This window comes from Sprattus sprattus (genome assembly GCF_963457725.1).
Source record: "Sprattus sprattus genome assembly, chromosome: 5".
Classification (NCBI taxonomy): domain Eukaryota; kingdom Metazoa; phylum Chordata; class Actinopteri; order Clupeiformes; family Clupeidae; genus Sprattus; species Sprattus sprattus.
In genome coordinates this window covers 28583595-28598618 of record NC_137924.1, presented here as the reverse complement: position 1 = coordinate 28598618, position 15024 = coordinate 28583595, and the positions used below count along the sequence as shown (strand labels likewise).

The 15024-nt window shown below is 46.4% G+C and overlaps 1 protein-coding gene across 1 annotated transcript in view; it reads left to right on the top strand.

Annotated features, from left to right (window-relative positions):
- The window catches only part of vangl1 (VANGL planar cell polarity protein 1), a gene marked incomplete at its 5' end in the record, with an annotated part of 52389 nt that extends 38141 nt beyond the window's left edge, over nt 1-14248 (top strand). Inside the window, 4 exons of the mRNA XM_080838334.1 lie at nt 3131-3264; nt 12016-12157; nt 12897-13131; nt 13967-14248. Coding sequence (XP_080694460.1) covers nt 3131-3264; nt 12016-12157; nt 12897-13131; nt 13967-14227 — 772 coding nt within the window. The 3' untranslated portion in view covers nt 14228-14248. The remainder of the gene's footprint in view (nt 1-3130; nt 3265-12015; nt 12158-12896; nt 13132-13966) is intronic.
- Between the last annotated feature and the right edge of the window lie 776 nt (nt 14249-15024).

Below are 15024 nucleotides of genomic sequence, written 5' to 3'. Positions count from 1 at the left end.
TGTTCTGTTCTGTTTTCTTTTTCTATAAATATATCAACCATGTAATCATGAATACTTTGGCAATACAAAGAGACTTTTGTCATGCCAATAAAGCTCATTTGAATTTGGGAGACAGAGAGAGCTGTCAGATTAAAAGATAGCAGCTTTAGTCTGACATAAACACATGATCACTTCAGTCATGTAAGGACAAGCTGGAGTGTGTGTGTGTGTGTGTGTGTGTGTGTGTGTGTGTGTGTGTGTGTGTGTGTGTGTGTGTGCGTGTGTGTGTGTGCTACTGATGATGTCAGCGCAGAGGGGTGTGGGACTGTTTGGGAAACAAACAGACCAGGCAAACACAGTCCTTTATTTCAAGGACCTTGTGTATCGAATGGTTTCACAGAAGGATATTAAAGGATTTTGTTTTCCTCGCGCTCTCTCTCTCTCTCTATCTCTCTCTCTCTCTCTTAGTTTTAGTAATTGTAACACGGAATTTCATAGGATTTAGGGAAATTGAACAATCCTCATGGGTTATAGCAAGTATGAATGTAAAGGACATTACTTTAATAACTAACATCAGAAGGGAATGTGTCAATCGCTCTGTTGCACACACACACACACACACACACACACACACGTAGACACATACAGACACACAAACACACACACAAACACACACACACACACACACACACAGGCATGTTAAAACACACGCACGCACACACACAGATACACACAGGCATGCTGAAACACACTAGCCATGTGCATTATGCATGAGGACACACATGAACACGAACCAAAGAAAAATTAAATAAATAAATAAGTAAGCTCCTGCTGTTTCGAATCTCGACAAGTTTGAACAGGTCAGCTCTGACACTGGCAAGAGCAGGCTGGGGGAAGTCTGACAGGAGTGATGAGTGTGTGTGTGTGTGTGTGTGTGTGTGCACTCATGTGTGTGTGTGAGTGTGTTTGTGTGGTCGTGTTTGTGTGAGTGTGTGTGTGTGTGTGTGTGTGTGTGTGTGTGTGTGTGTGTGTGTGTGTGTGTGTGTGTGTGTGTGTGTGTGTGTGTGTGTGTGTGTGTGTAACCAAATGAAACCAGTGATGTGGAAGAGATGAGAAATGTGTCATGTAAGACAAGACCTGCTCATGTCAAACATGGCATGTCACAAGTGGATGAGACAAGAAAAGAAACTGGGTTACGCCAAAACATCAAAGACATTCACGCAAGACTCTATGGCAAACATGAAGTGATATCATAACTGGGCGACTTGATTACAAACCAAGAAACTATGCTTCGCAGTCTTTATGGAGACTCAATCCAATCGCAGTGCTGCCAGATGTTTAAGGTGTTTAACGCCTGGGTGAAAGTGAGTTATATCCATCATCATCACACTCATGCGTATCGTTTTAAATGTTGACTCTGTGTTCAGGTCAGGGCCCCGCTGCCTGGCATGTGTGGCCCTTTCGTCTCCGGCGCAAACCGCACACGCCACTAACGCTGAAAGGAGAGCTTGTTTCACCGGCGTCTGGTTTGGCGGTCCTGCTATTTAATACCTCCTGTTTGCACAGCAGGTCTGATGTTTTTTGCGGTAGCTGGCTAAGAGGCGGTTAGTTAGGTTTGGGGGGGAAGGGAGAGCCGGGGTGGAGGCGGTGGAGATGTGTGTGTCTGTGTGTGTGTGTGTGTGTGTGTGTGTGTGTGTGAGTGTGTGTGTGTGAGTGTGTGTGTGTGTCTGTGTGTGTGTGTGTGTGTGTGTGTCTGTGTCTGTGTCTGTGTCTGTGTCTGTGTCTGTGTCTGTGTCTGTGTCTGTGTCTGTGTCTGTGTCTGTCTGTGTGTGTGTGTGTGTGTGTGTGTGTGTGTGTGTGTGTGTGTGTGTGTGTGAGAGTGTGTGTCTGAGTGTGGGGTGGGTGGGGTGTATAAGATGTTTGAACTGCAGCCAGCCCTCTCTTTGTAGTAGCACAGTGCAGCAGAGCCTGTTGGACGACCCAGAGGAGCCCTACCCTGGTGTCTGCCCTCTGCCTCAGCTCTGGCTCTGGAGCTCTGGAGATCTGGAGCATAGCAGCTAATTTGTGTTTCTGTGGTCGTGTTTCAGAGAGGGTCTGGTGGTTGGGGCCCGATATCTGGAGGGCAAAGAGAAAGAGAGGGAAGGAGGGTGGATGCCTGGGGATTTTATGTGTGGAAGGCCCTTGGGGTTTAGGGTTCTGGTTGAGTATGTGTGTGTGTGTGTGTGTGTGTGTGTGTGTGTGTGTGCGTGGGTGTGTTTTTTTGTGTGTGTCTGTGTGGGTTGTGCACTCTTGTGTGCGTGTGTGTCTGTGTGTGTCTGTGTGTGTGTGTGTGTGTCTGCGCGCATTCATGTGTGCGAAAATGCATGCGATGTATGTAATTGTGTCCATTTATCTAGATGTCCGAGTATGATTTGGCATGCGTGCATGTGTTTCTGTGTGTGTGTGTGTGTGTGTGTGTGTGTGTGTGTGTGTGTGTGTGCGCGCTTGCGTTTGTGTGCGCTTGTGTGTGTGTGTGTGTCTTTGTTTTGTAGATGTGTGTTAGCCAGGCATCTACGAAGAGTCCTGCAGGGACAGTGGTGCTCTGTGCTGTCCTGTGGGGAATATTGAAAGCGCATGGTCTGCTCTGGAAACGCACGCTGTCGGCTGCAATTAGGTTAGCGCCACTTAACAAATTACCCATCAAGCCTGGGCCTACCCCTCATATTCACTGGGCTATTCTGGGATCTGGACACAGGGTGACTTACGGTGGGGTCAGCCAGAGAAACCCATAGCATAGGAACACCACTGGACTGCTTTGTTAGTGAGTGTGTGTGTGTGTGTGTGTGTGGGTGTGGGTGTGGGTGTGGGTGTGGGTGTGGGTGTGGGTGTGGGTGTGGGTGTGGGTGTGTTGGCTCTGTGGGTTAGATGGTCAGTTATCACCTGGGAGAAAGAAAGAGAGAACAAGAGAGAGATAGAGATAGAGAGAGAGAAAGAGGGGATTAGGGAGGGTGGTGATCGTAAGAGTTCACAAGGTCTGCTGCTGCTAAAATGCTGCTTCATTTATCAGGGCCAGCATTTGGACCACAACACTATAAATCTCTCAATTTAAGTTGCACTCATGTCTCCTTTTCCTCTCTCCTCCCTTCTTCCCCCTCTCTCTCTCTCTGTCCAGTATCCAGAGAGCGGCCATGGTTATCCTGGAGAACTACTACAAGGACTTCCCGGTGCACAACCCTGCCCTGCTCACCGCCTCCAAATCCAGGGCAGCCAAGCACCTGGCCGGCCTCAAGGTCTACAACGTGGACGGTGAGTTCCGCTGGGCCCAGAACCACAAATGAGTCTGGTACTCTCTGGCCCGCTTCTGTGTTGGGGGAGCATAGTGCTTCGCTACCCTTCATATCTTCCTCTATCTTCTCTCTGTCTCTCTTTCCTTTCCTTCCTCTCTCGCCTCTCTCTGTCTCTCTATCATGTTCTATTACATTTTTTGGTCCGTATATTTGTTTTCTTTGTTGCCTGTATCTCCCAACATTTATCTTTGGTATGTCTATACATCTCTATACATCTATTGATCTCCCTCTCTCTTTGTCAACCTCTCTCTCTCTCTCTCTCTCTCTCTCTCTCTCTCTCTCTCTCTCTCTCTCTCTGTCCCCTCCATGCCATTGTCTCTGGCTAATAGGTTAATGCAAAGTGACGTGTGTGTTTTTCTAAACGCTCTCATCGCCCTGGTGACGCTCGATGCATGCCCTCTCGGGCCGAGCAGGAAGTGTGTGCTGATTATGTCGTCATTGGTTACCGTGAGCGTTTAATGGCTGAAGGAGACTCTGGTTTTCTCTGTGCAACGGATTTAATGAGGAAACTGTCATGACCTAAAACACACACACACACAAGCGCACACACTACACACCACACATGCACACACACACACATACCATACACAAACACACACACACACACACACACACACACACACACACACACACACACACACAAGCACCATACACACACACACACACACACACACATACAAACCCAAACATACTCACCTCACACACACAAACACACATTTATGACATTCGGTATTTTAACATAAGGATGTAAAAATGTGGTCATTTATTTGAAATGGCACATGTCTGAATAGGTCCACAGTCCACAGCTCCCTGACTGGACATCCACTTAATCAGAGCTTCAGGTCAGCTCTTTAACCGCACAGCCACTTACTGTAAGAACAAAGCAAAAGATGTGTCACGGACTAGTATGCACAAATCCCCTAAACGCATACTTAAACACACACACACAAACTAATAACATAACTTGCATGCATAACCCGAATGGGCTTTGTATGACATAACTGAAATAAGATTCACACTATCATCCACGCTACAGTTGGCTGTGCCCTGTGCACTGTCTTTAGGCCCTGTGCACTGTCTTTAGGCCCTGTGCGCTGTCTGTAGGCCCTGTGCACTGTCTGTAGGCCCTGTGCGCTGTCTGTAGGCCCTGTGCACTGTCTTTAGGCCCTGTGCGCTGTCTGTAGGCCCTGTGTGCTGTCTTTAGGCCCTGTGCGCTGTCTGTAGGCCCTGTGTGCTGTCTGTAGGCCCAGTGCACTGTCTTTAGGCCCTGTGCGCTGTCTGTAGGCCCTGTGCACTGTCTGTAGGCCCTGTGTGCTGTCTGTAGGCCCTCTGCACTGTCTTTAGGCCCTGTGCACTGTATTTAGGCCCTGTGCACTGTCTTTAGGCCCTGTGCACTGTCTGTAGGCCCTGTGCACTGTCTTTAGGCCCTGTGCGCTGTCTTTAGGCCCTTGTGAGAGAAGTGTTTTCATCTCGAGCATGATCCAGACTCCATATCCCTCCAGTCCCGCTCCCAGCACCCCACAGGCGCTTCTGACTGTGCTTTGTTGATTGCGGTGAATTCTCTCTTTCTATTTTTTTTCTCTCTCTCTCTCTCTTTCTTCCTGTCTGTCTCTCCCCTGGCCTCTGTAATTGCATTCTAGCTCTCTAGCTCTTTATCTTTCTCACTCTATCCCTCCCTTTCCTCCCTCTCATTCTGCTTCGCTGTCTCTTGTTTTACCCCTCTCTCTTTGGTCTCGTGCTCCCAGTGCACCTCCATCTTTCTCATTCATCCACTCTCTCTCTTTCTCTTCCTTGCTCTCGCTTTGTTCTCGCTCACTCTGCCACTATTCTCTCTCTCTCTCTCTCTCTCTGTCTCTCATTCTCTCGCTGTTCTCTCTCTGCACTCTCTCTCTCTCGCTCTCTCTCTTTTGCTGTTCTCGCTCTCTCTCCCTCTCGTTCTCTCTCTCTTTTTGTCTCTCTTTCTTTCACTGTTTTCTCTCTCTCTCTCTCCCACTCTGCCACTCTAATTCTCTCGCTCTTTCCTCCTGGGCTTGCTCTCCTCCCCTCAGCCTTCAAAGCTAAAGTGAAGGCTTACCTTCTGGACAGTAAGTACGCTCAAGCTGCCACTCCACATGCAGCCTTTGACTCAAAACACTCTCGCTCGCGCTCGCACTCGCACTTGCACTCTCACTCTCTCTCTCTCTCTCTCACTCTCTCTCTCTCTCTCTCTCTCTCTCTCTCTCTCTCTCTCTCTCTCTCTCTCTCTCTCTCTCTCTGCCACTCCACATGCAGCCTTTTACTTAAAACACTCTCACTCTCACTCACACACACACGCACACATGTATTCACATGCAGACATGAACTTAAACTTGTGAGCCAGCATACATAGGTATCCATACACATTAATGTGTACTTTTCCACTCAAACTACACTTTAATGAGCACACGCGTACACAGTTGTACTCAGTCACACTTGTTTGCATGCATGCACTGTATGTGCTTACGCACACACACACACACACACACCTCTCTCTCTCTGCCACACACACACTCACACTACTCACTGTTGCAATCGTCCCTGATGGGATGTGTGTGTGTGTGTGTGTGTGAGAAGTACTCCTGCGCTTCTTTGGCAGTCACCCACTGAACTGCACTGAGCATTTCACACCACAGTAAACCGCATTTGCCACGAGACAGCAACAGATACCTACACACTGTGCTGAACGTACGTGAATGAGCTGTAACTGGGCTGTTCTGAACTTCACAGGTTTCATGATAATAGTTTTTAACCTCCTGGTCAAATTATCTGTTTTGGCAAAGAAAGACATGACAGTAATCAGCAACTCAATGATGAAGGGATAGAAAGTTAACCTCATTAGATCAAAATATCCAGATGCTCTTTTGAACTGAAAGTGTAAGTCCAGTCAGGCCATTCTATTTTTATTTAATAATATCCAATATTTCTTGATAACCACAGCTGAAAAAAAATATACGCAACACCTGAAACTTTTTAGTTATATTTGAGTGAGGAAACAATTTTTTTTCTTAGTTTAAGCCATGTAACAGTAACAGAATCAGTAAAATAGTAATTTTATTATAAGCAGGATCATTTAAAGTCCACTGGTCCTTATCGAAAAATGTATCCTGTTCATTCTGTATTTTCATCAGGATTTATTTTTCGACAGACTACACATTATCCTTTACTTTTTTCCCTCTGTCCCTAGATTTTATTACCAGTGTTTTTCTAAAGTCTCTCTCTCTCTCTCTCTCTCTCTCTCCCTCCCTCACACACACACACACACACACACACACACACACACATACACACGCATACCCATACTCACACATTTACACAAATCATTCTCTTTGATGTTAAGTGAAAACTTCACATTGGTTGTGTTTATGTGTTCATATACATGTGTGTGTGTGTGTGTGCGTATTTCTGTTTCTTTCTGTGCGCTGGTTTGGCTGGAGGCTGTCCTCCTCTCTCCCCTATGATGTTCTCTCTGGAGGTGTGTGTGTGTCTGCTTTTGCGTGTGTGTTCGTGTGCGTGTGCGTGTGCGTGTGCGTGAGCGTGTGTGTGTGCGTGTGCGTGAGTGTGTGTGTGTGTGTGTGTGTGTGTGTGTGTGTGTGTGTGTGTGTGTGTGTTGTGCACCCATCTCTCCCCTCCATCCCCAAAGCCAGTGTGCCATCATTAAGAGCTCTTCCCAGCACCCCTGAGGACCACAGCCTTCCCAGCAGCCTGTGCAAACACAGCCTCCCGGGTACCCAAGTGGCACTGCAAGCTGTTTGGTGCCCCCTGGCCTCTGTCAGGCCTCAGGAGTGTGTGTGTGTGTGCACGTGTGTGTGTGAGTGTTTGTGTTTGTGTGTGTGTGAGTGAGTGTGAGTGTGAGTGTGAGTGTGAGTGTGAGTGTGAGTGTGAGTGTGAGTGTGTGTGCGAGTGTGTGTGTGTGTGTGTGTGTGTGTCTGAGTGTTTGTGTGTGAAAGTGTTGGTGTGGGTTTGGTTGTGAGTGTGAGTGTGAGTGTGAGTTTGAGTGTGAGTGAGTGTGTGTGTGTGTGTGTGTGTGTGTGTGTGTGTGTGTGTGTGTGTGTCTGAGTGTGTGTGTGTGAGTGAGAGAGTGTGTGAAGGTATGGGTGTGGTTGTGAGTGTGAGTGTGTGTATAAGGGGATTTTGGGGGTATCAATAATTCATTAGGGTATGAAGATTCATCCATTCCACACCCATAAATTCCTTCTTTTTTTGACCCACCTCTTCACAACCCTCTCTTTTCTTTTTCTCTCTCTCTTTTTCTCTTTATTCTTTCTCTCTCTCTCTCTCTCTCTCTATCCCACTTCTGGTGTTGCACTCTAGGGCGATGTCAGGAGTTTAAGTGCCCCTCCAGGCAAAATGAGTGCTTGGAATGTGTGTGTCTTTGTGTGTGTGTGTGTGTGTGTGTGTGTGTGTGTGTGTGTGTGTGTGTGTGTGTGTGTGTGTGTGTGTGTGTGAATGCACACACCCACATGCTTGCTACATGCATGTGTATTAATAAGCAAATCATGAAGATTGTGCTTGTTTACTTTCAGAGCACGTATATATATGTATGTTTCTCTACATGCGGCTCACGTGTGTGTAAGCGAGGGCAGAGGCTTACGTGTGTTTTATGCTCAGTGCTGTCGATGTTTTAGGCAACACTCCCCTCCTGTCCTCAGACAAACCTCACCCTCTCATTCGAAGGGGAGTTTACACAGATACTCCTCCTTCGTTAGATGGATGTTGTTCCAGGCCGTGAAATTCGAACAACAGAAAGCGAGTGGTGAAGAGGAGGAAAAAAAAGAAAAGACATAAAGAACGAGGGAGGAGTAGATTTTTGACAATCTGAGCTCTCACCTCAGCCGCTTCGCAGCGCAGTGCTATTACTCATCTTCTTCACAGGGTTCTTCAAGCACCACATCAAAGCAGTCAGGCCTAAAGAAAATTGGAGCTTTTTTATCAGCAAACAGCCAAACCTACTTCAGATTGGAGAGGTTTTTTTCTTACTTTTTGAGTGGTTTGCTTGATGATGGACTTGGAAATGTTCTTCGACAGAAAGAGCCGGTTGTGTGAAATCCGGAATGCAAAGGCGTTTAGCTCAGTCGGGTCCCGCGGAGTCTGAATTCCTGGAGTCCCTCACGTGAGATCATGCATTACTAAGCACCGGTGCTGTTTAACATGCACAGGACTGCGCAGAGATGCAGCGAACACAGCGGCCAGCAGCCCTGGCGTTAAAAGTTAGTCGACCCATCCCTCGTGAATAATTAATGAGTGTCAGCGTGAATATTCATGAGGGACTTGTGAGCGAACCCCCTTGCTCGCTCGCTCGCTCTCTCTTTCTCTCTCTCTCTCTCTCTCCAACTCCTGGGCCCATTACATGAACATGAAGCTCATAGGAGGTTTAGCGCATATTAATGCAGGTCCTCCTTCCGTATGCGCATAGTGATGAGCGCAGCACTTTTGAAGTGGCGCGCAGAGGTTTATTGGAGCAGACGCTACCTGGTGCTGCCAGACAGGCTGTGAGCGGAGAAGAGAGAGAGAGAGAGAGAATAGGAAGTTAAAAGAGGAGTGGGAACGAATGTTTTTTAGTTCATTACTCTGCATCATCTTTTCTTTGTTGTGTTGTGTCTGTATATGTGTGTCTGTGCGTGTGTAGGTGTGTGCCAGTGCTTGTGTGTTAGGCAACAAAAACTTTTTTTGAATTGATTGTGTTGTTGTGTGTCTGTATATGTGTGTCTGTGTGTGTGTGAATATGTGTGTGCATAGGATTGTGTGTTAGGCCAGGGTTTTTTGCTGGGCCGCGGAGCACTATCCATTGGGTCGCGAAAATGTTTCAGATTTTTTTTCCCCCCATTGGTGGGCCGCAGAGCGAGTAACTGATTTTAAATTGAGAACAATATTAATTAAGGACGTCAAAGTTAACGCGTATGTCTATGTTATTATTGTGGCCGAGATTAATGTGATACAAATATTTTAATGCAGTTAACGCAACTTTGTTTACTTCCGGTGTGCGTTGACCACTGACAAGAAATCGGTGCGTGCCTGCAGTGCAGGAGGCAGGAGCAACTGAGACAGTAGTGAAAGATAGAGAGAGCTGAGGGATTGTTTGGCGGAAAGTTTCTATTTAAGAGGCAAAATGACGGAACAAACGACACATCTAAAGTTGTATGTAGCATTTGTCAGGCTGAATTTAGCTGTCACAGAAGCAACTCGTCTTTAAGTTATCACCTTAATGCAAAGCACCCGACAGAAAGCAACCCAAGGTTAGATGGTTGCCAACCCACACTCCACGACATTTCTAGGAAAATAACTAGACCTGTCCATGAAAAGGTTACCAACACAGTTAATCAGCTACTCAGTTTGAGTTGGTGGTGACTGCCGGCTCTTCAACATAGTTGAAGACGGTGGGCTGACTGAGGTGTTCCAAATTGCTTCAGGGGATAATTGTTACGATTTACCGTTGAGTGGCAGCATTGTGTTTCGCATATATTCCTTGCTTGACGGCGAGAGACCAGGAAAAAAATACCATTAAACAACAGTGTCTAAAATACACGCTGTCTGAAGGGATTACTCATAAATGTATAGGTTTCCACGGACGTCAGTAAAGTTGCATTAGTGCTGTTTATCCTTGGAGTGGTTATGCCCTTCTGTCCACAGCTACCAACTCAAACGACTGCCCAGGAATGATTGGTGCTATTTATGTTGATAATAGATTGCAGCCACAGATTGAATTCATTATTTAAATTATTCTAATCATTAAACTGACCTATTTGAACCATTTGTTTGCATGTCTGAAGCATCACCTATTTTAATTAGGCCTAGCTGAGTGGTCTTGTTTGAATGTTCCATCACTTGTTTTGAGTACATGCTATCTTTTGGGTCTTTTCCGATTTGATTTCCGTGCTTGTTTGCTGTGCGAAAATAGGCCTAGGCCTACTGCAATTAAGTTCTCTGTGTGTATTTATGTTGTTTTCTGGTGCACAATACAATTTTGATGCAATATCTAGAGGTAGATTTTCTTTAATTTATTTATAGGCTTTCACCTGTGGTAGGTGCTGATGTTGCTTTTTCTCACACATAACAATCGCTTATTAATTAGAATGAATGGATTATAGATTAAATTAGCCTAATGGAATATAGATCCGCTAAAATAAGTGGGATGTCTGTTGGGCCCCGACCTGTAACAAATACGAAAAGTTGGGCCTCGGAGTCGAAAAGGTTGGGAACCCCTGTGTTAGGCAACAGTAACTGCGGTAGTAGGAGGTGTACTGCTGTGTTTAGCCCATCAACACCATTACTGTCATAACAGCTTTTTATCCTCATCAGCGCTGTCCTCCTCCTGTAGCTTGTGCCTGATCTGTTGCCTTGTCGGCACATGACTGACCATTAAACAACAAAAGAAGAAAAAAAGAAACAATTACTAACAGGTGCTAAAAGCGTGCGCCACTTTGAGGTTACTCACTAGACTGTACAAACGGGAGAAGCATGCAAAGCCAAAGACTACTACGCGGTCAAAACGTTGTGTGGAACTCCTTCAAAATTTAGTCGAAGAATAGAATAGAAGAATAGCAGTCAAATAGTTCCCAGCAATTATTTAATTACTTTCTTTAAACGCCTATCCCTAGTGTGTGTGTGCCTTTACATGTGTGTGTGTGATTTTACGTGTGTGTGTTTGTGTGTGTGTGTGTGTGTGTGTGTGTGTGTGTGTGTGTGTGTGTGTGTGTGTGTGTGTGTGTGTGTGTGTGTGTGTGTGTGTGTGTGTGCTAATTACTTCGAGGCAGTGGAATAAGAGTTTGGCTCCGCAGGCCATCTGACACTTGCTGTATCTTGAACTTTATCTCAATGCAAATGTAAAACTGAGTGACCTTTTCAGAAATGTGTCCTAGAAAGCATTGTGCGTAAAGCATACTTTACCCTTTATTAAACTGTATGATAGACCAGTCGGAATACAAAGCAGGTCAGTAATGAAGCGTTTGTGCTATTACACCCAAAACCGATTTTCTCCATTTGCAGTTATAGTGATTCCTATTCTTTGAAATGGAACAGTCCATAGTATGGACACCTATGCTGTGAAATGGAACAGTCCACCTCTTAGAGTGACCCCACATAATTTCTCCTTCTGCTTCCTGTTATCTTATCTGACTCTGTGGGTCTGGGGGGAGAAGCAGTGTGTGTGTGTGTGTGTGTGTGAGTTTTAGAGTAATGGGTTAGGTCAGACCAAAGCAAACGCTCCATGATGAGTTTTTCCATGTCTGTTCGCTCCCTGGCATCCCCGCAGGATGGGCTGTTTTGGTTATAAATAGCCACCTGGCTTCGGGAACAATGGGGGAATAAAAGCGGCAGGATAGAGGAGGAGACATAGGAGTGAGCTAGACTGAACCTGCACACACACAACAACCATGATTGACAGACTAGTCATACAGGTCACTTCTTCTTCTGACACTCCAACTGGATGGGGCTCAGCAGGTACAAGTCAAATCTGCACCAAACTAGAGGGTAGATGCAAGGGCCCAGAACGCTTTGGGCCGGTGCCCGTTGTTAATGAAGTTATATAAATAGACCGAACTGAATTGAGGTCATTAGGTATGCAAACAATGACCTCTGTCCCCTGCGTCATACAGGACAGTTTTGCTGACCGTGCACCTCTTAAAGGTTCCTGTCAATATCCTTCATCATGAAGTAGAGTCACTCCCATAATGCACTGCTTCCTCTTCCCGTCCAGGCCCGGGGAATAACGCCGCGGCGGGTCAGTCCCAGTCTCGGGCCATGATTGCAGCCGCAGCCCGGAGACGAGACACCAGTCACAACGAGCTCTACTATGAGGAGGCCGACCACGAGAGACGCGTGAGGAAACGAAAAGCCAGGTACAAGAATAGTGCGTGTGTGTAAATGTGTGTATCTCTGTATGTGTCTGTGTGTTTGTGTATCTGTGTGTTTGTGTGTCTGACTGTGTGTGTGTCTTTGTGTTTGTGGGTGTGTTTGTGTGTGTCTGTGTGTTTGTGTATGTGTGTGTGTGTCTGTATGTGCTGTGTGTTTGTGTATGTGTATGTGTGTGTGTGTCTGTATGTGTTTGTTTTTGTGTGTCTATGTTTGTGTGTGTGTGTGTGTGTGTGTGTGTGTGTGTGTGTGTGTGTGTGTGTGTGTGGTGTGTGTATGTGTCTGATGTGTGCACGTACACAGGTGTATGAATTCAGAGGTCAAGTCATGACTGCATTGATGGTAAAATTTTCTCTCTGTCTGGTTTATTGCTTGGATTTTGGCTTCTTGATTCCTTAGCTTTTGTCTTTTTCTCTAAACATTCTCTGTACGTCTCTTTCTTTGTTTTGTTTTTTTGCTACATTTTTCCAGGACGTGGAAAAGTACACACAAGTAAATACAATATCTAGCTACAATATGCAATTTGTGAAAGGAAAATACCTTCTCCTGTAATCTTTTTCTTCTTTATTGTCATTATTTACAACCAGAACTGCTCACTGCATTTAGGAACCTGCAGTGTATACCATAAGTCTACCATAAGCATAATTTGCCTGACCATTCAATCTAGATCTATTGCTTATTACATGCCTTCTTTATATCCCATGGTTCTGTTGTTCTTCCTCCCAGACTGGTGGTGGCGGTAGAGGAGGCGTTCACGCACGTGCGTCGCATGCAGGAGGAGGAGCTGAAGAAGCCGCCGGGCGAGGTGATGGACCCGCGGGAGGCGGCGCAGGCCATCTTCCCCTCCATGGCACGGGCACTGCAGAAGTACCTAAGGACCACACGCCAGCAGCACTGCCACAGCATGGAGAGCATCCAGAAGCACCTGGCCTTCTGCATCACCAACAACATGACGCCCAAGGTGGGTGCTGGAGGTGGAGGTGGAGGTGGAAGTGGAGGTGGAAGTGGAAGTGGAAGTGGAAGTGGAGGTGGAGGTGGAGGTGGAGGTGGAGGTGGAGGTGGAGGTGGAGGGGGAGGTGGAGGTGGAGGTGGTGAGGTGGGGAGGTAGAGGTAGAGGTGGAGAGGTAGAGAGGGTGGAGGAGGTGGTGGTGTAGGAACAGCAGGGTGGGGAGAGACCATGGTGTGGTGTGCTGAGGGGTGGAGAGATGCGAGGCTGCTTGTAGCATGGAGAAGCACCTGGCCAGCTGCATCACCAACAACATGACGCCCAAGGTGGGTGGCGGAGGTGGTGGTGTTGGTGGTGAGGGTGTAGGAACAAACGTTAATGCTGTAGTTGTTCCCACCCACACTCAGGCCACACCTTACCACTCCTCCATGCGTCTGTACACCTGGCCATGTAATATTTAGTTTGAGACATTCTTAGTGTAACTCTAGGGTTGGGCTTTCTGTTTTTGATCTTTCTGTTCATTGTTAAATAACCTCATTCTGTACATGACCTCTAAATAACCTGAACGCCACGCTAACTCTCTCTCCCTCTCTCTCTCTCTCTCTCTCCCCCCCCTTTCTCTCTCTCCCCCTCACTCCCCCCTCTCTCTCTCTCACTCTCCCGCTCTCTCTCTACTTCTCCTTCTCCCTCCCTCTCTCTCTCTCTCTCTATCTCTCTCCCTCCCCCCCCCCCACCCCCTCTCTCTTTCCCTCTCTCTCTCCCTCCCCCTCTCTCTCCCTCTCTCTCTCTCCCCACCCCCCCCCCTCTCTCTCTCTCTCTCTCCCTCTCTCTCTCTCCCCCTCCCCCCCAGGCGTTCCTGGAGAGCTACCTGACGCCAGGGCCCACGCTGCAGTACGGCCGTGAGCGCTGGATGGCCAGCCAGTGGACACTGGTCAGCGAGGCCTCTGTGACCAGCAGCCTGAGAGACGGCACGGCCTTCCTTCTCAAGTGCATAGACTTCAGCCTGGTGGTCACCACCAAGGCCATGCCCTACATCCGGCTCTCCGAGGAGTTCATCGACCCCAAGTCCCACAAGTTTGTGCTGCGCCTGCAGTCCGAGACCTCTGTGTAGGAACACTGGATTATTTGTATTTTGTAGTTATTTTTTTTTATTTTCTTTTGTCATTTTTATTTGCCATGTTCTTCTGTTTGTATTTTTCATCTTGATTTTTTTTGGTATTGTTTTGCAGAACAAAAAAAAAAACATCTTTTCATCTACACACGATTTTATTATATATATATACATGTATAAATATATATAAATATGTATGGATAACACATTTGAATATTTTTTTCTTCTATAGGTTTTAAAATGACAAAGAGTATGTGTATTGGACGTTAATATAAAAAAAGTTACAGAAAAAAAAATGCAAAGCTGTATTCAGAAGTAGACACAAAAGAGGCGATCATGAGTATGTTTGTTTGTGTCTGTGTGTTTGTTGTGCGCTTGTGTGTGTGTGTGTGTGTGTGTGTGTGTGTGTGTGTGTGTGTGTGTGTGTGTGTGTGTGTGTGTGTGTGTGAGATTCACAGCAGTTAAACAGTTAAAACTAAGAGTGGAAAAGGACTTGTGGAAACAGGAAATTAAACGACATTTTATAGGCACACTGTGGAGAAGGTGTAACCGCTGTTTGGCTCTCATTTTGATTTTATTTTCTATTATTTCGTTTTATTTTATCATTCATTTCTGGTTTGGTTTTTTAATTGTTTTTCCTCTTCTTATGTTGATGTGGTGGTTCTCCCCTCCAATCTAGCTTTCTGTTTTCTCTCTGTGTGTATGTTCATTCTCTTCTTCTGTAGGGGTATCTGGAATGTGGACACAATGGCATAGGATTCCGTAGGCTACTCTTCCGTCTACTGGCATGGTGTCTA